General features: G+C 35.7%; 3 protein-coding genes and 3 pseudogenes across 6 annotated transcripts; 3 read left to right on the forward strand and 3 right to left on the reverse strand.

Annotated features, from left to right (window-relative positions):
• Positions 1-474: 474 nt before the first annotated feature.
• On the reverse strand, positions 475-2,332 carry LOC111281986 (elongation factor 1-gamma-like; annotated as a pseudogene). The gene is made up of 3 exons (XR_016342434.1): positions 2,138-2,332; positions 1,096-1,609; positions 475-1,010 (listed from the first exon to the last, which is right to left on the reverse strand). The product of XR_016342434.1 is annotated as an elongation factor 1-gamma-like (transcript).
• A 1,657-nt stretch (positions 2,333-3,989) lies between these two features.
• On the forward strand, positions 3,990-5,917 carry LOC111281985 (ras-related protein RABA2a). The gene is made up of 2 exons (XM_022869834.2): positions 3,990-4,234; positions 5,217-5,917. The coding sequence occupies exons 1-2, from the start codon at positions 4,070-4,072 to the stop codon at positions 5,697-5,699; spliced, it is 648 nt and encodes a 215-aa protein (XP_022725569.2). The 5' UTR covers positions 3,990-4,069; the 3' UTR covers positions 5,700-5,917.
• A 694-nt stretch (positions 5,918-6,611) lies between these two features.
• Positions 6,612-7,622, reverse strand: LOC111281984 (glucuronoxylan 4-O-methyltransferase 1 pseudogene; annotated as a pseudogene).
• An 860-nt stretch (positions 7,623-8,482) lies between these two features.
• LOC111281982 (putative serine/threonine-protein kinase At1g09600) lies at positions 8,483-15,001 on the reverse strand. Of its 2 annotated transcripts, XM_022869832.2 has the most exons (9): positions 13,696-15,001; positions 13,100-13,384; positions 12,310-12,627; positions 11,311-11,538; positions 10,512-10,612; positions 10,018-10,132; positions 9,388-9,876; positions 8,873-9,075; positions 8,483-8,753 (listed from the first exon to the last, which is right to left on the reverse strand). In XM_022869832.2, the coding sequence occupies exons 1-9, from the start codon at positions 14,176-14,178 to the stop codon at positions 8,750-8,752; spliced, it is 2,226 nt and encodes a 741-aa protein (XP_022725567.2). In that variant the 5' UTR covers positions 14,179-15,001; the 3' UTR covers positions 8,483-8,749. The 2 variants fall into 2 exon arrangements, with proteins under 2 accessions (XP_022725567.2, XP_089617512.1); XM_089761386.1 differs by having other exon boundaries at positions 8,737-9,075.
• Positions 15,002-15,340: 339 nt separating this feature from the next.
• On the forward strand, positions 15,341-19,032 carry LOC111281983 (uncharacterized; annotated as a pseudogene). The gene is made up of 3 exons (XR_016342433.1): positions 15,341-15,699; positions 17,354-17,431; positions 17,555-19,032. The product of XR_016342433.1 is annotated as an uncharacterized LOC111281983 (transcript).
• A 1,260-nt stretch (positions 19,033-20,292) lies between these two features.
• Positions 20,293-22,613, forward strand: LOC111283017 (cytochrome c-like). Its single transcript, XM_022871366.2, has 3 exons — positions 20,293-20,627; positions 21,119-21,252; positions 22,222-22,613. The coding sequence occupies exons 1-3, from the start codon at positions 20,516-20,518 to the stop codon at positions 22,312-22,314; spliced, it is 339 nt and encodes a 112-aa protein (XP_022727101.2). The 5' UTR covers positions 20,293-20,515; the 3' UTR covers positions 22,315-22,613.
• The last annotated feature ends 95 nt before the right edge of the window (positions 22,614-22,708 follow it).

Consider the following 22,708-nt stretch of genomic DNA (forward strand, 5'->3'; position numbering starts at 1 on the left):
CCTTTTTGTTTCGGGTTTGCATTTGAGGCTGATAATTTAAGATTTATATTTGATAGTCTATAAATGACATACATTTTTAACGTATAGATAATGCCGTTAAATCATTAAATGACTATAAAAAAAATTAATTTTAAATATATTTTAAAAATTAAATGTATTTATTTCTTCCAGCTTTTTTTTTTTTTATTTTTTTCTTCTTGAAATGTTCCAAAATTATTTTTTTTATAACGTTTAGAAACTCTTATTTTGTTTTATTTTTAATTATTTTATGAATTTTTTATTTTTTTGATTAAATTTTAATATTAGATATATTAAAATCAATTTTTTAAATTTCGTGAAAATCAATGACACTTAAACAATTTGAGACAGAGTACCTTTTAAAAATTTTAAAATTAATTTTTTATTGGATGTTACGGTTTATTGATATTTCCATATTTACAAATATGCAAGACAGGCAGCAGAGAAACATGCATATGAATAAAAATGCTGATATCCGAGTCATAATTACTAAAAATACTTACTGTGATATTAAAACAAGGATTGCATTTACAAATATAGGATAACAAGCACTGGTCAAGTACACTATAAACACCAGAATAAGATATCTACAGGATATTAGCGGGGCAAACCACTTGAAGCACTTGGCATCCAAAAGTGGCTCTCCCTCTAAAGACTCGTAGTCCTCTATCATCTAATTGACACGCTCCTTCTGAGCTTCATCTGCGATGTCAACCTTCTTCCACTCATAAAGTTCCATGTCATAGCACTCATCAAGGACATATTGGGGGATTTCTTGCCTACGGAGAAGCCACAATCCCTTTACTTTGAATGGCGGTTCACAGCCTATCACCAGCATCTTCCCAAATGCATACTTGCGTGCCAAATCCATCCTTTGTAGGAACCCGCTTACTTTGTTCAGAGTGACAAACGAGACTGTATTCTCCTCATTGTTGTTGTAATCACAGAACCAAAGAGAGTATCCCTCGGGATCATACATGTCCCAAAATCCTGTTGCAACAGTAATATAAATATCGATATTTGTCATCAAGCAAGGAGGAATAGGAAAGAAGTCTACGATGAACACTTGGGATAACTTTGATTGCAACCTCACGGAAGTTTGTCTTCGTATTAGAGTACAGCTTCTTCCAGTCATCCAGTATCATCTTACTAGGAGGCAGCAAATCAAGAGGATTCTTAGGTTTGGGGCTTTGGTGCCTCTTCCTCCTCAGCAGCCTCTTCTTTGGGCTTTGCAGGCTCTTTCTCAACTTCCTTCTTAGCTTCTTTCTTTGGTTCATCCTTGGTCTTTGGTTTAGCTTCTTTTGCTTGGGATGGCTTCCTAGATGGAATAGGTAGTGCAGATTCTGTCTGCTTGACCTCACCCAGAATCTTTTTAAAATTTGGTTGATTAACCATTGTCCAGAAGTACCTCTCAACATGAGGGAATTCTGACGCAAAACTCTTAGTCATCAGAAGGGTGAAACCCAAAAGAAGGTTAATTGTCATCACGAGCAAGGGTCACAGAATGTCCGACTAGGTAAGTGTTGCAAGCAAGATGAGCATTTAAATCACCCAATGCTCTCTTCAATGCAGCAATTGCTTCTTCCTCGGCCTAGATGCAAAGTCATCCATAGAAGTTAAAGGATGGTAAAATCATAAATGCAATAACATTAAGATCTGAAGAACAATGTAATCATATGCTTAATCGTTTTTCATTATCAACAGAGACATACTAGACTGAGGATAAAAGCCTCATCATTGAAAATCATGTTCATGCCTAGAGACACAGGAGGACTAGACATGGATGTCTTACACCTATATACGTAATTATAGCATGACTTAGCTTACCATAAAAAGTAATAACTAAAAAAATACTGTTAAATATGAAGAACGCAAGTGAATTGAAAAACACAACCTATTAATGCTGGTAATTTGGTGAACGTATTCTATCTGGAAAGTTCATAAAAATAAAATTATGTTTCAACTTTTAACACTGAACAAACATTTTGACACATTTAATTAACAAAAAGTGGACGATTTATAAGGCAGAGTATATTCACTTAACATATTCAATAAACTTTTGATAAAGAAATGGAAAATGAGGGATGAAAAAATATGAAGATGAGACAAAAAAACATACTAGAGGAAGATACATGGCACGTCCCATTCTTGGTCTAAACCAAGAAACCATATTAGCATCAATTTCCAGTGACGCAAAATCAATCCACTGATCGATAAGGGTATAAAAACACACCCAAAAACAAAAAACCCTTATATAGGGGTAGCCAAATGAAATCATAAAAAATCTCATCAAAATGAAAAAAAACAAAAGAGAAATCCTACACAGTCATACGGAGAAGAACAACATAGAGGAGGATTGTCAGCCTTCAAGCGAGTAACTAAAGAAACAAGGAAAAGACAAATGAGTTTTAAGTACAGTATTATACAGAGGATAGAGCAAGGAGTGAAAAGGAATAATGAGTTCAAACCATATCGAGCTATCGCATTGCTTTCAAATATGGGGCCATCTGGTGTTTCCAATACAGGAACTTAGAAATTTTTCATTTATTTTCTTTTCAAAATGCTAAAATTAAATACATCAAAAGCATTTCCTCCAATGTCAACATCATTATATATACATTATATATACATGTACCTTCCCAATAGGGTTCATCTTGAGAAAGTCGGGAGTTTTATTTGAGACACCATCTCAAAATCATCAGCAAGTTTGACATCTATACCACTGTACTCTGCAGCAATGAGCGTCTTGAATGCATTCTTATTTGTCTTCCCCGCATGCAAGACCTACAAAATATGATATAAAATTGAAAGTAAAATGGTTTGTAATGGAATGCACAAACTCAGTCCGACAATTAATTGCACAACTATAATGTTAACGCTTAAGTCTGGTTGAATCAGAGTCATATACCATTTTAAAACTGAATGCGTAAAAGGTATAACAAAGAGCATGATTTTACTTCTATAAGAAGTCATGATGTTTGAATTGGCATTACTTTTCTGTCATACGTTCATGTTTTTAATTAAATATGATATTTGCTTGTTACTATGTGCTATTAACAAAAAGCAAGCAGCAAAATCTTCAAAAACAACAATCAAAGGGATTTAGGATGTGTTTGGTATACAAGATTATGATAAGATAAAATAAGATGGCATTATGAATAGGATTAGATTAAATCAAGTCATTTTATCTTGTGTTTGATGTGTGCAAAGATAAGATTAAGATAATTTATTTATTTATCAAAATTATCATTCCTCAAAATTTATAAATTTAATTCCACAGATTAAAAATAATTCTTTATTGAATCATCTTATACAAAAAAAATAATTAATCCTCTTTGTAATCCTATTCCTTTCTTTAAATACAAATCAAACATAATATAAGATTATTATTATCATATCGTATCCATCATTTTATGCACCAAACATGATCTTAAATTTCTGGATCACCTAGGACACCAGCAGCACAAAAACCCAACATGCGAAACCAGTTCACTCGATTAAACAAGATACAAAGAGAAAATTTTGTTCAACTATAGTTCAGTCAATAAAGCCTAATTTTTTTTTTCTTTTTGAATCAAACTAAGAAGAAATGAAGAAGAAAACAACTCACCAGAGCCACCGCGAATTTAGATCTGGAAACAGAAACAAAGGCGAAATTCAATCAAAACAAAGGCACTAAACGATCTTCCCCGACAGAGGAGTGAGGTTGTTGCTGGATGTTGACACTTAAGAGAGATAAAGTTCAAAAATTAAGGTTTTAATTGTAAGCGGACATTCGCTAACCCCATTTAGTTGTACAAACTAAGGTCAAAACAAGAGTTTAGTACATTTTTCCCATTATTCCCCTATCGTTAGCACTAATACATAGAAACATTTAGGGCGTTTCAGTCATATCGCCTACCCCACATCAACGCGCAAAAACAGCGGGTATACTTCACGTGTTTTCTCTTCAATTGACCGTTCCTTGGAAAGACAAGGACTTTCCTGCTATTTTTCAATTTCTATTTTTGTCCTCAACGCTTAAAAAAAAAAAAAAACCAGAAAGTAAAAAATGGCGAGGAGAGCGGACGAGGAATATGATTACTTGTTTAAGGTTGTATTAATCGGCGATTCTGGTGTCGGAAAATCTAACTTGCTTTCCCGATTTACTCGCAACGAGTTTTGCTTGGAATCTAAATCTACCATCGGAGTCGAATTCGCCACCCGCACTCTGCAAGTAAATCTCCCCTTTTTTGTGCTTCTAAGCATGCAGTAGATCTGACGTGTTCGTTGTTTGATCTTTCTTTTTGTTCGAATATTTTCTGTTTTTCTTGAATTTTTTTTACAATATTTTAGATTGAGTCAATCAGCGATGAAATTAACTGAAATAATATGGAGTTGATTGAGTCTCATTGTCTTGGTTTTGATCATTGTTAATGGATTCTTATCGTATTATGATTGAATTGTGTTAAATCTTTGACAAAAGTAAATAAATTTGTAACATTTCTTATTGATTTGCAACTCTTGCCACTGTTTGAGTCAGGTTTTGTTTTGTTGCGTTGTCTCTTAGTCAATCTATCAATTCTTTAGGGGAAATAAAGAAACTTGTGATCCCATCAGTTTATTATCAGCCTTTGCTAATCCACGTTTTGATGTGAATAAAGTATGCAACTTTTCTTGGTTACCGATGTTTATGATTAAAGGTTTTTTTATTTTTTTATTTTTACAAAAGACGTTGCGGTTTGAGGAGTTGCATGTGCTGAGATTTGAATTCCAAACCTGGTTGTCATCTCTTAAAGATGGCTGCATGAACCGATGGAGCTAAGTTCTGGGTTCTTAAAGGGTATTCTTTTTAACACTTAAAATGTTGAATGGTGGAACAAGATATTTGCTAAATTTTTGTATCTCTTGAAAATTGCTGTGAAAGGAGAAAATAATGCGTTATTGTTTGTTCTAAAGTTGCTGTTAGGATCAAAATGAAGTTGGAGATGTCGCTTTTTAAGTTGATAAATGTTCTTTACCTCAACCTTTTAAAAATTGAGACGTACTTGAGTTATTTACACATCATATTTGGCTGAGTCTCCTTTGAGGGTCTACCAAAGCCTCAACGTGCGTTTTCTGTCTTTCTCTTCGCCTTTTCTCCTGCATGTTAGCCATGAGAAATACACTCCCTGGTCTGGTTGTTATAAGTTAAACTTTCCTAATATACCTTCTGTCAGGTTGAGGGGAGGACTGTGAAAGCTCAAATATGGGACACTGCTGGTCAGGAACGGTACAGAGCAATTACTAGTGCCTACTATAGGGGTGCCCTAGGAGCTCTTCTGGTCTATGATGTCACCAAGCCAACGACATTTGAAAATGTGAGCCGATGGCTGAAGGAGCTAAGGGATCATGCAGATTCTAATATTGTGATTATGTTGATTGGGAACAAGACTGATCTGAAGCATCTGCGAGCAGTTGCTACAGAGGATAGTCAAAGCTATGCAGAGAAAGAGGGCCTTTCATTCATTGAGACATCTGCACTGGAAGCAACAAATGTTGAGAAGGCTTTCCAGACCATTCTTTCTGAAATATACCGCATAATTAGTAAGAAGTCCCTCTCTTCAGATGAGCCAGCACCTGCAAATATTAAAGAAGGGAAGACAATTGTCGTTGGAGCACCAGAGGTCAACACTAAAAAGGCTTGCTGCTCATCATCTTGAACATGATCTTTATTCATCACAATTTTCATTCTTCCTTTTTGTATTAAATTCGTGTTTCCTCCTTTTGAAGTTGAGGATTTATTGCGGGACTCCTTTTATTATTACTGTTATTTTATTTTGTATCATTAGAAATATTTGAACTTTTCATGGTCTTGAATTGTTGCAAGTTAGTAATGGTATTCTGATGGGTGCAATTGCATGGGTACCTTTTACTCCCAGCTTCTGTCATACTTTTTAAGCACTAGCAATGCAGCCTAGATTGATCCACAGCATCCAGGGAGTGATGGTGAGTGGCACAATTTATAGCAAAGGCTTTGAAATCTTCTTTCTGTTGATAGTAATTTTAAGGTGGGCAATAACCTTCTTGCGCCCCCCATCCCCCAACCGCCAAATCATGGGAATAGCTGACACTCTTACTATCTTTGATATGTAGTTTTTACTTGTTAGCTGAATTGAGAATTTCATCTAGAGGATATGGGACAAAAGCTTGACTGTTGGGAAGCGAGTAACAAGTGCTCCTAGTCCTAGACCATGAGAAAATTTTCAACCATGTTGAAGTAAACTTCAGGAGGACAAGAGAAGCAGGTGATACCAGAAAGGTAAACATGATTAAAGAAAATATAACAAAAACCAAAAAAATCAGTGACTCGATCGGTCAAGCTGAGAAACTAGAAAATTTGAACTGAACTTTTATTATACTTTCTGCAGCTTTGTATCAGATCAAAGAAAGGTGAGAGGTTTCTGCAGCATGCATAACAATCTGCAATGCAATCTCGTTGGTGGTAAACAACTCAACTGTATCCATCTTTCCCATTTTCCTTTGAAATAGATTCAAACAGAAAAGGATAATTCCCCATGAAACAGCATCAACAGTAAAGGATTGATGAAGAGAACAGATAACAAAATTGAAAATCACTCTGGGCAAAAAGGCCTGTCCAAGCTATCCTTATGGCTAGGGATTCTGAAGTGTCTAAGTCTTCCCTCTTGCTTTTTCATGTACCCTTGACATAAAAATGCCATGGAGAATTTATCTTCAACCACCCTGTTCACATCATGCACAAACACATCTGTCTCTCCTTCCTCTCTATTCCTTGCCATCATACCAGCAGTGTATATAGCAGTCATCCTCCCTGGAGCCTCCTTGTAGTAGCCGGTTGGTGCATCAACCATAATCAAGTCCCATTTGATCTCATACACTTCACTCGGTAAACCTTTCAATGCAAGTTGGCACATTGAGTATTTAGGGTCGCCAACTGCTGTGCATTCTGGTCCTCTGCCCACGTCCATGAGACTCTCAGCTTGGTTCACCTTGCTATCATACGTGACATGGTAGGATTCTAACATGGGAAACCAGCGTCGTATTTGCTCTATCCAGGCTTCATCTTCTTCAAGGAAAACTGTTCGCCCACCATAGTTGAGGGAACTCCACATAAAGCTGTCATGGCCTAGGCCAAATACCAAGAAGTTGCATGGTGACTTTTTCTCTAGAACTTTGGCTGTGACTGAGATTTCTTTTCGTGTTTGCTGTGGGGTGATGGATGAAGTTGAGTAGTGAATGAGAGCTTGGGCAAGAGAACGCGGTATCTTGTCACAAGGTGAGCAGTCTGCAGTTTTGCTTTCTTTAATGGCATTAGAGGTTTTAGCTAGTGAAAAGGTTTGCAAGATGGGAGATGCTGTATTTTCCTGGGAAGATGATAAACTTGATAATAACACAAAGAGAAGAAGAAAAGCAAGGAAAATTGCTAGCAGGAGGACTTTAAGATTGTGGCCTTGTCTGGTTTTAGGCCTCATTTTTGTCTGAATTCTTTGAAACAGTAGGAGAAACTCAAGAATCAATTTGACCTTTTCCCCTTTCTGATGTTAAGTTGAGGTTTAAACTCAAGAAAAGATGTAAAGCTTTGAAGTTTGAAGTCTTAGGTGATGCATGTAAGATTATATTTTGGAGGTTTTGAGTTGCAACATAAAGTTGGTGAGCTGCGGGAGATAGTGAAAGATGGTATGCTATTGTTTCATTATGCTTGGACATGAAGGGAAGACACATCATATACTTGATGAAGACAACAGATCTACAAGGATTCTGGATGAAGCAACACTACTGCTGACGCAACTACAAGTTTGGTGGGTTCATTTAGTGTTCATTTCTGTTTGGCCGCTGCAGTTTTGAATTTCAAGGATTTGACATGGTTCCCTATTCCAATGTTCCCAATTTGCTTTTTCCTTGCATGATTTGAAGGTGCAGTAGCCATGGATGATTAAAGAAGCCTTAGTTTTCAGAATTGCTAACTGCATAACCTTGTGGTTATGATTGAAAACGATGTGGAAGTTAAACTCTCTACTTCTGCTGTTAGACCCATAAATTTACTCAATAATGCACCATATTGAAGTACTTTTGTTATCTATTTCTCTGAAACATTATATGCCGATCTTACTAAAAAGGCCTAGGCGAGTTAACATAACAGTTCCAGAGGATTGATGCCTTGTTTGATACTGCCATCAAAATAGTGCATTGGTTAATGTAATGCTACTTTTTCTTGTACAAGAACAGGAGCAAGACAGAAACATGCAAAAATGTATGTCCGAAACAAGGGGAGAAATGCCATAGAGAACGGGGATAGCCCAACCCTTGCGTCCTAAGTACCTGTCGTGCAAAAATAAATACAAAGGGAAAAAGAGGAAGAAAAATGGATATACACAAGACACAGATGTTCTGTAAGGACCAGTCTCTGTGGCTGTGGTCTGAGTATTATGTTAGCCTGTGAGGTTCAGTAAATTCAAGCTGATCATTTGGCCTTCACAAAGAATACAGTAAACTTAATTATTAGAAACTGACTTTAGCTGTACAAAGCATAGTTCCAAAAGTTGAACAAGGGCAAAGATGTCTCCCTAAGGTAACAAGAAAATAGCCAGTATGCAAATCTCAATAGCAATCACCATACCTTTCTCAATCTTCCAATGCTTGTTTTGTAGTTAGAACTTCAGGACGAATTTCAGATGGAAAAATTATATAGCTGCCAGGTTGAAATCCATGGGAATTTCATGTTTATTGAACCTCATCTGGCAGCAATACTTGTCAGACCTCCATAAGAAAATAATTCATTCTAATAATTAAATTATGACTCTGCTGAGCTTTGGGATCAAAATAAAGATGGTATAAGCTTCTTTCTGTTTGTCACCTGCCATTTCTTGCATGGTAAAGTAGCGATTCAGTTAATCCATTATCATCAATGTCATTTTTTGCCTTTGTCTTGTCCAAACGAGCTTTGCGGACAGCACTCTGGATTTGTCTCTCGTGCTCTTTGAGCATTTCCTCAAGGTTTCCTCCAGGAGGCATCAATGGTCCAGAATAATGGATTCGGTTTTTCTTGGGAAAATAACCCTGGGTACACACAGAAAAGTGTTAGTATGTAACCCCAGACGGTTGAGACTGATTAATTTTGTGTTCCATTATGCCATGAAACTGTAAAAGCAGATTAAGGCATTAAGAAACGTTATAAACTATGTTCTTTGCAAAATAAAGGCTTTTAGCTTCAAATTTTCATGGATTTCTAGGAGATGGCTAAAAGCCCCAGATTCAGAAATCAGTTGTCAAAAGAATGGATATTGGATCTGTCACTAAAGCAAAGGAAATAGGATGTCTTGGACAATGAACATGATTAATAAGCTGATTATATTTCCATGATTCCCTTACCACTGTTGATTCCTTGGAAGATGGCTGTTCATCCTTCACATGTGAAGTCTTTGCCCTATCAAGTAAATGATGGGAGGACTCAGCATTATCCAGATGGTTATATCCGGTATTGAATCGCTCCTCTGGCCAGTGTGGATTTATGCTATTCCCTTTTGTCATGTCAAACCGTGAACTGCCTCTAACTGCAACTGAGTTAGAAAATCTGGATAATTCCACTGCTCCGCAATGGACATATGTTGTCTGAGTTCTCAACTCTTCAGCCTTCCTTGGAGAACCAAATGTTCGAGCAGTAGCCTTCGTAGACTCAATCTCATTCGACTTCATATTTCGTGAAGATCCAAAGTTACTGGGGTGCATTGACTGGCCAGAATGAGAGTATACAACTCTTGCTGATCCTTTTGGAGGCTCAATGGGGAAGCCAGCCCCCCCATCTTCTTCAGGATGGTTTACTTCACTGACACTTTTAGCATTAAACTGTCCTTGCCGCTTCTATATCAAGCAACAGAAAAAACATTAATCGTGACCAAAAGGCTGATTTTTCATTGAAAAATGTACAAACACCATAGTTACAAACAATCATATACCTATTTCTTATGTGTAAGCAAATCAATCTTACAACTTAAAAAGTACCTGTATGGATGCCTGTAACTCAGCATTGAAATCTGGGGCAGGAACAGCTGTAGATTCTTTGGAAACCTTTCTAACCGGATCATGTCCACGTACTTTCCCAACAGCTGCTCTTCGCCTGGATTTCCAATTACCAAACAGGCAGAACAATTGGTTATATAGTTTTTCCGGAAAACTTAGAGAGAGAGAGAGAGAGCTCAATTTAACATAATCACTAACACAAGCTAAGTCAATTTGAGAATTTCCATCCCTTCCTGGTGAGCAGAGAGATTTTAATTCATTCGATTTTTTCCTTGTTATTTAATAGGCCATCACAAAGACATGATACCAAACAAAAATCACAAAGAAGAAATTATTAGAGCTTCCACTATATATGAACTAAATGACCAGAATCTAGACAAAAGTTTAAATAGCCACAAGACAATTTTCACAAAATTTTGTTTAAACTTTGATGAGAAATAAAAAATTTTCAATACAAAGTACAATCAGAAAAATACCTTCTAGATTCCTCTTCTCGAAGCTTGGCATCAAACTCCTTACTGGGTGGGTACTTGGGCAAACTAGATGGATCACAGGGAAGAGGATTTGTTGTAAAGAGCTGGAAAGAAATTTCAAAGTTAAAACAAAATGCCAAAATGAAATATCGTAGACAAAAAGAATGTTGAGATGACAAGTATAAAGGTTGAAGGATGAAAAGGTAGGATAATCATAAGCAACCAATCTAGTTTCATTCCAATGATGAACTACCTAGCAGGATCCAGACACATGCTGTGCAGTAACTATTTGTAGTTAACTTTAGTGAGCATGTCATTTCTCAAGTAAAAAGAAGAGATGATGTGTGCTAATGAAACAAAAGGCTGGACATCTGAAACTCCCAACTAACTATCAAAGGTTACAGTTACAAAGATTGTGAACAATAACATTTCAAGTGCAGTTAATACGCAAAGAAAAGCCTCTTGCTTATTATTCGGAAGGGTTTCTTTCTCTTAGCAAATTAACCAATAGGCATATTTGAAATTCCCAACTAAATAATAGAGTAGTCTTATGAAGTTGTGAATGGTAATATGTAAGAACACAGTTCAGCCAATAAGCTAGGAGGGTTCCTTTCTCTTCTTGGTTGTATAAGGAAAGGTGCCACCTTTACTTGTTCTCAAGGAAAAAGCATAAACAGAAGCAGTTGGACTTACAGAAAGATTGATCCCAAAAAGAAGAATACATAAATAAGGTGACAACTAAAAGAGCTTTTGTTAACTTGATGAAAATGCATGAACTAGAGGAACACCATAGTAACTTTACCTCACTCTGAAGTGCTGAAGAAGCAGTTCCGCGACATTCAGGTTCTATTGCAAGAAGAACCTCCAAAAGGGCCAAACCAGATGCAGGAAAGTCCTTGAATGTCTCAGGAACACAACGTTTGTAAGGATGTTGAGGTTTGAAAATGGTTGCATGTGGCAATTTTGATCTCTTCCAATACTCTTCCGAAGGTGATCCACAGAGCTTGAAGATTTTGTGCAGTTGCTCCACCTACAAATAATAAATGCTGAGATCATCACTCTCCATAAATTGTTCGACTATGTAACTCAAGTATACTGCACTTTGGACAGTTCTATGGATAAATTCTGAATGACTTATAGACAATTCTAGAGTACACATGAATAGATAATCATGTCATAACAGTGAAATTAAGAAGAAAATTATCAACAAAATTAGATGATTTCTGTGGGAACATAATAAACCACCAACAATGCCTCTCTCCCCCCCCCCCCCCCCCCCCCAACCCACCTAAAGTAAATGCAGACCCAATACAAACACATACTTGTCTCCAGAATGAGCAAATAATTTGACAGCTAAATACATGGGAATCAGATAACAAGCAAATTCACACAAATGCCAAATCCCTAAATAACATCATAGTTTTAGTCTAAGCAATTCTTTACATAGATCACTGCAGACGCAGAGTGCTGCAATGACTACAGAATTTAAAGCAAAACAGTCACTTGGCTGCATAGTAAGACTTAAAGTCTAACCTTTGGCATCCAGATCTACCAGTGTCCTAATGTGAAAAAGGGACCCAAAATTCTCTTTGCATTTATATTTTTCCAGTCTTGTTAAGCACGTGCACCGACATCCACACAACCATAAATACATATAGCCATGCATGCATACAATAATTCTATTTCATAGTAAGGGCAGTATTTTTTTTCTAACATAAGAAACAAAAAACTTCATTAGAAGCTTGATTCACGCAAGAAGTTTCAAAATATGTATGAATACCCCAAAAACTGAAATAAGTACCTCAGTTCTTCCAGGCATGATAGGCTTTCCAGCAAATAGTTCTGCAAGAATGCAACCAGAACTCCAAAGATCAACAGCTACTCCATAGTCTGTAGCACCGAGCAAAAGCTCAGGAGGGCGGTACCATAAAGTTACTACACGACTTGTTAGAGGCTGCTTCTGACTGGGACGGAAAAAAGTTGCCAATCCAAAATCACCAATCTTGAGGTTGCCATTATAGTCTACCAAGAGGTTTGATCCCTTGATGTCACGATGCAAAACACCACGACTATGGCAATGGTCAAGTCCACGGAGTAGCTGTCGCATGTAACACTTGATCTGCACAGATACCACATAAAATTCAGCACTTGAACACCCAAACAACTGAGCTTATTTTATTTCATTTGAGAAAAAATGAAAAAGGGTTAAATATAATTCGTCACATTCAAATAATGATGCAATATAATGAAAGGTTGGAACTGTGACAGAAAATTGCTACCACATTTACAAGCAGCTAATATCTGAAGAAAGGATTTTCCACCAAGTTTCTTTTCCTTTTGAGTTAGGATTTTCCACCAAGTTTCTTTTCCTTTTGAGTTGTAACTTATAACGGGATTTTGCATCATGCACAATATCTACTATCAAATACCAATGAAAAGCCATTCACGTTTGTGATGTAACAGACTTCTCATACAATTGTGTTCTTCCACCATGGATTCTTTTGTCCAGAAGATTATGGAATCACAAGTTTTATGCTGACCTGAACAACATTAATGATATAATCAAATAAATATTGAGGATATGAATATACCTGAGCCTCAGTGAACTTAACCCCAGGTGTTGCTGCAAGCCCTGCAAGATCATGCTCCATGTATTCAAATATAAGGTATAAACTTCCAGACACCCTAGAAGTAATTAGACCTTCAAGCTTCATAACATTAGGGTGATCAAGCCTACGCAAAATAATAATTTCTCTTGCCATGAAACGAACACTTTCAGGGTCCATATTAGCAAATCGCACTTTCTTCAAGGCAACGATCTTGTTTGATTCAAGGTCACGAGCTTTGTACACACTGCTGTAAGTTCCTTGACCGATCTACATAATTAGCAGGACAGTTATGTTATTGAAAAAGGAAAAGGAACATGACTTCAGAGATGGCAACAGTAAATCAAAAAGCGATAGCCCCTTAAAGGTTGCAATAATGTGTATGAAAATGCATATTAACAAAACATACTCTTATTTTAACCACATTGTACCAGCTAGTATATATAATATAAATTTCAAAGTAAGCATACATAAGAAAAACAACAAGTTTCAGAACCACTCAATACGGTTATCACTGGACAGAACACAAGAATCAAAACTATAAATGAAAAACTAATAAAAGATACATCTATTGGGCAGACCTTTTCCAACTTTTCAAATGAGTCTGCCTTTCGAGGTATCCACCCATTGATGGCTTCTCCAGCAACAGATGCTAGCCAAGAAGGCCAACCAGCAATCACCTGTGCACCTCTCTCGCCACCAGTTGCACTCATGACCCTGGACATCCTCGGCTGCCCTTGTCCACCCCTTGCCACAGCCTCCATTGTTGACCGCCTTTGCAGCTGGGATGGGGTCCTTTTAGACCTCTCAACAACCGCCAATCCTGCCTTCTTTTCCTCATCATCAGAAGAGGATGCAGGCGCAGATCCGGCATTGTGATTTGGCTGCAGATTTGATATCAACCGTGCAGTGGCATCTGCCTCCACCACTACATTGTCCCTCTTAGAAGAAACAGACAACTTTTTTGAGGTTTTCCCTGAATCCTTGTGTGCCTTGTCTTTTTTGCCTTGGTTATTTTCAACATATTCATTAGCTTGAGTTCCTTTAGAGCAAATGCAACCCATAATTTAGAGCCCCTCTTGTTTTCCAAACAGGGAACTGCCTCATTCAATGCAGTTTTGTCCTCTTCTATAGGATTCAACCATCCCAGAAATAAGGTCTCCCAGGCCAAGGATCAGCAATCTAAATTCCTCAACAAAATGTCTCCCAATTTTCTCTTTATTTGGAATGATATAAAAAGATTCTAACTTTCGATTGAACAAGGAAGACCCAAGATCCCAAAGAGATTGCTAAATTTGAGAGATTCCAAAAAGCTCACAGTAGAAATCAACAAGGACCCAGATCCCCAAATCCAAGAAAAAAAAAACTCAAAAAGTGAGAAACGGATCAAAATGTGGATTTTTTGAATCAAATTATGGAACCCCAAAAGGCAACTCTGCACCCCCAAAATAATTAAAATAAAATTGGAGGTATAATTAACCAACAATGCCCAAAAAAAAAAAATAATTATTTTTTCAAATATGTAATAATTCTGTTGTCTAAATTTGTTAAATACGATATAAAAAAAATACGACTAGACATTTGAAAATTGATAAAATACTTGTTTTTCCTTGGACCAATATTTAGAACATGCAAAATGTCAGCTTATAGTTGGTTCTTAGAGATTAATGCGGATCTGGGTATCAATCCTATAATTACGAATAGCCTTTAAAAAGATAATTTTGGTTAATACAGATTGTTCATAACTTGAACCTTTTTCTATAATACTCGAAATAAAAACCAAAACGAAAAACCAAAAAAAAAAAAATTGTGCTCTGTTTTGAAACAGAGATACGTAAAAATAAAAAATTAGAAAAAAACTTGCTGTGTTTTTGTTTTGAACAGAGCGAAAGAAACAAAAAGAATGTTTTATGGAAAAAAGAAGAGGAAGACTGAAGGAATGGTAGGGGATCTCATTTTATTTTTATATAATATATGCGAAGTTAATCATATATAAAATTTTGATATTATATAATTTTAAAATTTATATACATAAAATAAATAAGGGTATTTATTAAATCTTACATCTCTGCTTGGGTGGAGAGTAGAGAGGTGCCACGTGTCAGATAGTGAGGTCCAATGGAGGTTTGACTGTGGTCCCACAATGAATATCCTGGGTGACAGCGACGCGACTGAATGGATTGAGCTTTGGCCCAATGAATAGGCTTAGGCCAGGTTTTCTCCTTCGCTTACAACCCAACGGTTCATCAGAGATGAAAAAGGAGAAGCAATCGCCGTAAACGCCGCCAAGGCAAAAGCCACGTAGGGACCGTAAAGACACGAGCCTAACCCGTTGAGGAACTCCGAAGCAAGTGGCTCGGACGACAAAGCTGGAGAGAGGCTGTCACCAACAAAGTCCCACTCACCTATTCCTCTAGCTACGTTCTCCCATTGTCTTTCCTTCTTCGTTCTCCTCGTTCACTCTCTCTCTCTCTCTCTGCATCTTCTTCGTCTTTACTTCGCCACAAGTTTTAGGGTTTCTCGATTTTCTTTCCTCGATTCCCCATTTCGTCTCCCGATCTCGACGGATCAAGATTCTTCTCTTCGTAAGCTCTTCACTGATCTAACTTTTCTTCAGTTTGGTTCTTTTGTCTTTTGGATTTTCTTGGCTTTGTGGTGTGTCGAAGTTTTTTTTTGTAATTTTTTGCGGAAATTTGGTGGTATTTTATCTTAATGATTGCACTGCATGCACTGGTGATGACAATGAACGTTAGGAATTTCATATTTTTTGCAAAATGCTTAGATTTGAAGTGTTGGTTAGCTGGAGGTTATAATTTGTGATTTATTTGAATAATTTGTAGTTGATGGCTAACTGAGGGAAAAGAAACGAAAAGAAATTTATAGATTCTGCATTTTAATCCTTGTTAATTCTATTAAAATTAGAGGAAACTATAATTGCAGGAAAAAGATTACCCCCTTTTGATAGCAGCGTTCTTGTTTAAGCTCAAAGTAATGGAAAACTGGGTAAATTATTTAGATTTATAGTGAGGTTTTACTTTTACCCCATTGACTTTATATCTTTCTTTGTCACTGCAAGAAACTAATTACGGGTAAAATTTTCTATTAGGAGGGTTATAGATGTAAAAGGGAGTTAGTTTCATTCATTTGACAGTTTGACTATAATGCCCTTAGTATGCTAGTGAGATATGGGTAGGGCTAACATTATTTTGTTACTTTGTTGGTAAGGGCATGCATAGGCATCTTGTTGGCATTGTGTTAGATAGGATTATTGTATGATAAAATTGAGCTATTTTTGGGGTATTATTAGTTAATCATTCCCTTTTGGAGTTGTTTGTGACCTTGTTGCTTATAGCCTATGTGGATATTTTAATTGGACATCTGCTTCATTAATGATCTATTATAGTATGACTTGTTTTGGTCAGTTACCGGTTATTAGAAAGTGGGTTTAATATCATTCTGTAAATGATGTAAAGTGTTTGGTTTTGATTTGCTAATCTTGTATGAGCTTAAGATGCATTTCTTACAGATCAATTGTTTACTTAAATGTTTAAGATCTTGCCTAATATTTTTATTCTCTTCTAGTCAACATGTGGCATTACTGTTGCATTTGTTGATGTGGAAACTAAAGGCCTCCCTTGCGTCTCCTATTGTTCTCTCTGAAATGTTTAATTAAGATGACATATAAGAATTTGTTTTCCTAGTGGCGTGAGACATTAATAGTGATGCACATGACAGTGAATTCTCATGTCTTTATCCCTAACTATAAGTGATGATATATCCTAATTGCTTTTGTATAAATGAGACTGGCATTAATATTGATTTATATGGTAGCTTGGGTGAGTCTGCACCGGCTCAAATTGACATATGTGCTGCATTGCCAAGTAATGTATTTAATATGATTCATGCCTGTTCGCATTTAGACTGCTATATAATTGGTTATATTAGGGTTTACATCTAACATATTTTGTGTTAGGTGATTTTGTGGCTTTTACTGACTTGCTTTGTGGTCGCATGGATCTAAAAATGTTCTTTACTTCGTTTTTATGATAAATTTCTATAAACTGGAAATTCTGGAAATCTTTTCCTTCTCATTTTTCCTTTTATAGGCGAAATAGCATGTGGCTGAAGGTGATGGATTTTGTTATACCTTGCTGCATTCTATAGAAATCTTTCTTCTTTTTTATAGAGTTTTATTCCTAATTTTTATTAGGTGATTTATTCCCCTTTCCTGTTCAACAGGTTCTTGGATCAAATAATTAAAGTTTGAGCTAAAGCTTGAAGGTTAGTGGCTGAAACAGCAGTCTAAATGTGAATTTTGTAAGTTTTGAATTGGTTAATGTTTGACTTACATGGATCTTGTACACTGGCAAGAAGATACATGAGTTCTGTTGACAATTCTGCTTAATCTTAGCACATAGTTAATCTTCGTATCATCCTTAGGTCATTAATAGCTTCTGGAAATAATCCTCAGAAGGTAGCTTGTACCCTATCAAAGGATCCTTTGTATCCATGCTGGTAGAGAGCATGAGTGGAATCTGTGTTTCGGGTAATGCCCCTGAAGAGATATTCTGCTGGAGCATTCGGTGTGCTGACAATTTGTCTAGTTGCTCTGTTGATTCTTCTTGGTTTGGTGTGCATTGCATACGCGTTTTACCTGCGTTCACATGTTCTTAGACAAGGATTTATTCAGCTCAGTTAGTTCAGTGGTCCTTGGATTGTCCGAATCATATTCATTTTGTTTGCCATTTGGTGGGGTGTTGGTGAAATTATGCGGCTAAATTTTCTAAGACGGCAAGGAAGAGTGTTGAATGCACTCAATTTGAAATGGCAAGAAAACGTCTGCAAACGTTGTTACATTGTTTCAAATTTAGGTTTTGCAGAACCTTGCCTCTTCCTCACTCTTGTGCTTCTTCTTCATGCACCTTTACAGAATGTCAACACAGGAATTCTAAGCAGAAAATGAAATGGGAAAACAACATGCTATGTTCTTCTCTACTGCCTCCCTGCGTTTGTTCTTCAACTCATTCTTATTTTGATTGGACCAGAGTTGCACAAGGATAGGCGAGAATTACCACAATATTTCACAAGAACAGCTGCTCCAGTGAAGAAAATTCTGTTAACATTGCTCTTTGTACTTACCCTTTACTGAATACTATGCTTCTTGGGCTTTTTGCAACCGACTTGACTGCCTATTTGTTTTGGCTTGGAAGGAGGATTTTGAAATTGGTTATCAATAAGGGTTTGCAGAAGAGAGTTCATACGTTAATTTTCACGGTCTCCAGTTTCCTTCCATTAAGGGTTCTTTTACTTGGTTTATCTGTTTTATCTAAACCAGAGCAAATTCTGTTTGAAGCTCTTGCATTCTCAGCCTATCTTGTCCTACTATGTTGTGCTGGGGTCTGTATTTGCATGCTTGTATTCCGCCCAGTTGCTGATTGTCTAGCTCTGGGGAATCTTCATGACTTGGAGGATATGAGAAGGGTGGTTCTTGATGATCAGAATGACACTGTTTCTCTTATTGCTAATCAGAGCCGCCTTGAAGGAAGTGTTGGAATTAGCTCTGAGAGGAGTTCTGATGCCTCTACTAAACGTGGATCAATTTCTTTTTGGACTTTCGAAAAAGATGGGACCCCGACTGGGGCATTTGTGGAACCGAGCCTCTTCTCTCCTAGCCGAGATGTAACCCCACCCGGATCACCTCCTCTTCTGGGCTGGCCAATGCAGCCTCCAACACATGTGACGAACCCTAAAAGTAAGCAAGAAACTGAGTAGTTGTGGTGAATATCAATTTTGTGGTAAAGAAAACTGATTGTAAAGGGTTTGTTTTTTCTAATTTTAGATATGATGGTTTTGCTTGATGGAATTTATAATCCGAATCCCGCTTTTGTAACGTTCTTATATCCATTTTTTTTCCTGCATCCATGCATTAAAATTGTGGTTTATTTTGCAAGGTTGAAAATACTTGGTAATTGGATCTTGGATGGTACCTGAAATTCTTTGATGGTGGTGACCAAGCCTTCTTTTAATTCTATTTCTTGATGAACTTTTATATACCAGTTAACCATTGCTTTGTTTCGAGCTTTTGTCTCGATGAATGTGGAACGGGTCATTGCAGTTAATAAGAATTGTTGGTAGACTCGATAATTTTTGTATTTTTATGGAGTAAAATAATAAAATATATATATTTGTATCGTATTTTATATAAAAATTATATTATAATCTGTGTCGATATAAAAATATAAAATATATTATTTTTATTAAATTTATATATAATTATTTTTTAAAATTTGTATTGTTATTTTTGTATATTATTTTTATATTGTATTTATATCATTATTTTATCGTATTTTAAATTAAGTTTAGTTATTAATATTTAATAATTTTAAATATGATATGATGATATAATATAAAAATAATGATATGAATAAAAGATATTAAAATAATACGATTTAAAATTTTAATAAAAATAATAAATATATTTAATAAAATAAAAAAATATATTTTATGTTTTCATTTAAATATGAATATGAATAATGACATTATTTTTATGTAAAATATAATAAAAATATATGAATTATTAATATTTTATATAATATAAATATATACAAATATATAAATTGTTAAATTTAAGTATTTTGCTTGCTAAAATTAAATCTACCACCTTTTTAAGTTTCTTGGATATTTTTTTAAAAAAATAAGAAAGCGGTGGTAGAAAAGTTGAAGGACAAACGGCTTTCCAGAAGATTCGACGACAGGTCTTCGATAGTTGGCAAATTTGACACAATGAAAAGTGACAAACAACTTCTCCAGTACTCAAATGTTGTGATGCTCGCTCTTACAATTTTTGTCACGAAAATAGATATTTTAATATTTGTTAAATTACTATATAGTACTTTATTAGAGTTTCAGTCGCTGATATATTTTTAAAAAATGCATGACAAAATAATATTTATACCTTTATAGATATTAACATCTAGCTGAAAAATAAAATAAAATATCCTGGAATCAAACACAAAATGAAAATTAGTAATACTTATTTTAAAAATAATGATATTTGTCTAACGAACGAAGGCATTGTCGTCATTCGGGATTCAATTGTCGCGTTGTCTTCACGTGTGGCGTCGGCGCGTGCTTCGTGTGCTTACTTTAATTATGTAATTTTTTTTTGGTGTTAAGAGAGCAAAACCCTACAACAGGGGAAGTGTGAGGCTGGAGTCAAACCTCAGTCTTGGTGTCCTCTTAAGACTTCCTTGGCAAGAAGCTTACTTTAATTATGTAATTTTCCTCATAATATCAGGGAAAGTGCCAGCGTTCTTTGAACGTTCGATACAAAACCAAACCACTGACGAATAGAAAAGCTTGATTGAAAAAAAGAAAAACCCTAAACCAAAATCAAAAGCAATGGCCTCATTCGAGCAAGCACCGCCTGGAGATGCCAAAGCTGGGGAGAAGATCTTCAAGACCAAGTGCGCACAGTGCCACACTGTCGATAAAGGTGCTGGTCACAAGCAAGGTCGGTATCTCTCTCTCTCTCGCTCAGATCTGATTTTTTTCGTTCTTTGAATTCAATAATTTGGTTAATTATTTTTATGTCGAGTCTCGAGTGAGATCTAAGTTCTTAATTGTATGCTTTTATTAATTATTACTTGTATCAATTTGTTCATAGCCTTTTCTTTCATGTCATCTCCGCGTAGGCTTCCTTTTGCTTTTTTTTTTTTTTATATTGGTATCTTATAATTATTTTTTAGTCATAATTATTTGATCTTGGTTGTTCTCAGATTCAGTAACTTTTTATTTCTTATTTGCAAACTGATCCGATATCTCTCTTGATTTTTGAATGAAAAGACTTTAAATTTGAAAAATAATGTGTGAGTTCCTGGATTACTTAGATTTGCATTGAAACAAGATGATTGACACTGAATTTTCTATCTGATACAGTTTGAAATTTTTATTTTTTTACTACTTTTTAAAGATTAGGGAATAATAAATTTTTGAAATTTGCAGGGCCAAACTTGAATGGGCTTTTCGGGAGGCAGTCCGGCACAACTCTGGGCTACTCCTATTCTGCTGCTAACAAAAATATGGCTGTGATTTGGGGAGAAAAAACATTATATGACTACTTGCTTAATCCTAAGAAGGTAAGGCTTTTTTAGTATCATGTTCGTGAGTTTTTGTTGTTATTGTAAGTTTATAACCTTTGAATATGTAAGGAACACTGTGCAGGGAATGAATTCTGTGACCTTTATGTATTCGTTGCATGGATTTTGTTATGGTTTTGAAATATAAAATAGACTTTCATTCGGGATATGATCTAGTAGAAGCTTTCCTATAAGCTTGTCGTATGAACTAATTGTCTGTTTCAAAACAACATGAGAAAGATTAGTTCAGTTGAATAGGGTTGGGGGTGTTGTGTGCTAACTATGGTCAAACCAACATGAGGAATTGATAACATGGAAGTGGTTGATATTGATTACTGTGTTGGCACCATAAGATTAATTGTGCTACTAATTGATCATTAGTTTCATAAATGACAAATTGCACTCAGGCGCACAAAGAGTTTTTTCTGACACAAAGTACAGGATACAATTTTTTCTTCCCTTTTTTTTTTTAATATGAAGTGGTAAGAATGTTGTTTATGTACAAAGGAGGAGCACACGATGGGGGTTCTAAGAAAATCACCTATTGTTGCTATTGTTTAGCAACGAAGGTGATTTCGTACAAGATTGTTCTCGTGTGGTAGTAGTTATTCATTGTTAACGATGATTTCTGTTGCTATAGCTATGTCTTCTTGGTAGTTAATATCATTTCAATGAGATATATTTTCTATACTTTTATCATGATTACTGATTATTGCATCACATCAGCTATTACTATGTTTGCATTTTGGTGGCATTATACTTTTGGTGCAATTGACTGGCTTTAGATTGGTATGAAGTAGATATATCTATAATAAGCATAGCTGAGTTGGCTTGATTTGAATCTTTGTTTGTGAGTGGAAGTACTTTCTCACTTTCAGTTTACTAGTATCTTTTTCTCCTTAGCATGGAATTTCATTGTTGAATTGCTTTGTGCAATTGATGGTTTGCTGGTAAAATTTGCTTGTGCAGTATATTGCTGGGACAAAGATGGTTTTCCCTGGATTGAAGAAGCCACAGGAACGTGCTGACCTCATTGCTTATCTGAAGGAATCAACTGCCTGATGCGTCTGCTTTATATCAGCTATTTTGGAACAAAATGAAGAGTTTTGATCAGTGATGTATTTTTCTCACACGAAAAAAACTAGGCCATTCTTAAAATAAAGAAACCAACAGCTTAAAGATAATAATTTGGGCTTTGGAGTTGAAACCAAGAGGTGAAAAGATTTTTGTGTATGACCAATCTCATGAGGATTAGGCATTTCAACCTTATTTTTAGATTTGATTATTTGTATTTAATTTGTTAATAATCATTGTTCGAATAAATCTAACCAATCAATCTTAAATTTGAAAATTTTTTATTATGATTCAAGTTTAATCAAGCGAGTTTAAATTCAATTTGAATATTATCTCGAGATGAGTTTGAGAGTGAAAAATATAATTTGATTAAGTTTGAATT

This window comes from Durio zibethinus, chromosome 5 (genome assembly GCF_047325235.1).
Source record: "Durio zibethinus cultivar Kanyao isolate XHJ-2024 chromosome 5, ASM4732523v1, whole genome shotgun sequence".
Lineage (NCBI taxonomy): Eukaryota > Viridiplantae > Streptophyta > Magnoliopsida > Malvales > Malvaceae > Durio > Durio zibethinus.

What these genes read in the sequence shown, in the direction of transcription:
- LOC111281982 (XM_022869832.2), bottom strand. Translation starts at nt 14,178, where the DNA reads ATGGGTTGCATTTGCTCTAAAGGAACTCAAGCTAATGAATATGTTGAA. An exon ending in TCATGCCTGGAAGAACTGAG is followed by an intron (nt 11,539 to 12,309) that starts GTACTTATTTCA and finishes TATTATTTGTAG; the next exon opens with GTGGAGCAACTGCACAAAAT. An exon ending in CTTCAGCACTTCAGAGTGAG is followed by an intron (nt 10,613 to 11,310) that starts GTAAAGTTACTA and finishes ATTTCTTTCCAG; the next exon opens with CTCTTTACAACAAATCCTCT.
- LOC111283017 (XM_022871366.2), top strand. Translation starts at nt 20,516, where the DNA reads ATGGCCTCATTCGAGCAAGCACCGCCTGGAGATGCCAAAGCTGGGGAG. An exon ending in AGGTGCTGGTCACAAGCAAG is followed by an intron (nt 20,628 to 21,118) that starts GTCGGTATCTCT and finishes TGAAATTTGCAG; the next exon opens with GGCCAAACTTGAATGGGCTT. An exon ending in ACTTGCTTAATCCTAAGAAG is followed by an intron (nt 21,253 to 22,221) that starts GTAAGGCTTTTT and finishes TTGCTTGTGCAG; the next exon opens with TATATTGCTGGGACAAAGAT.
- LOC111281985 (XM_022869834.2), top strand. Translation starts at nt 4,070, where the DNA reads ATGGCGAGGAGAGCGGACGAGGAATATGATTACTTGTTTAAGGTTGTA. An exon ending in TCGCCACCCGCACTCTGCAA is followed by an intron (nt 4,235 to 5,216) that starts GTAAATCTCCCC and finishes ACCTTCTGTCAG; the next exon opens with GTTGAGGGGAGGACTGTGAA.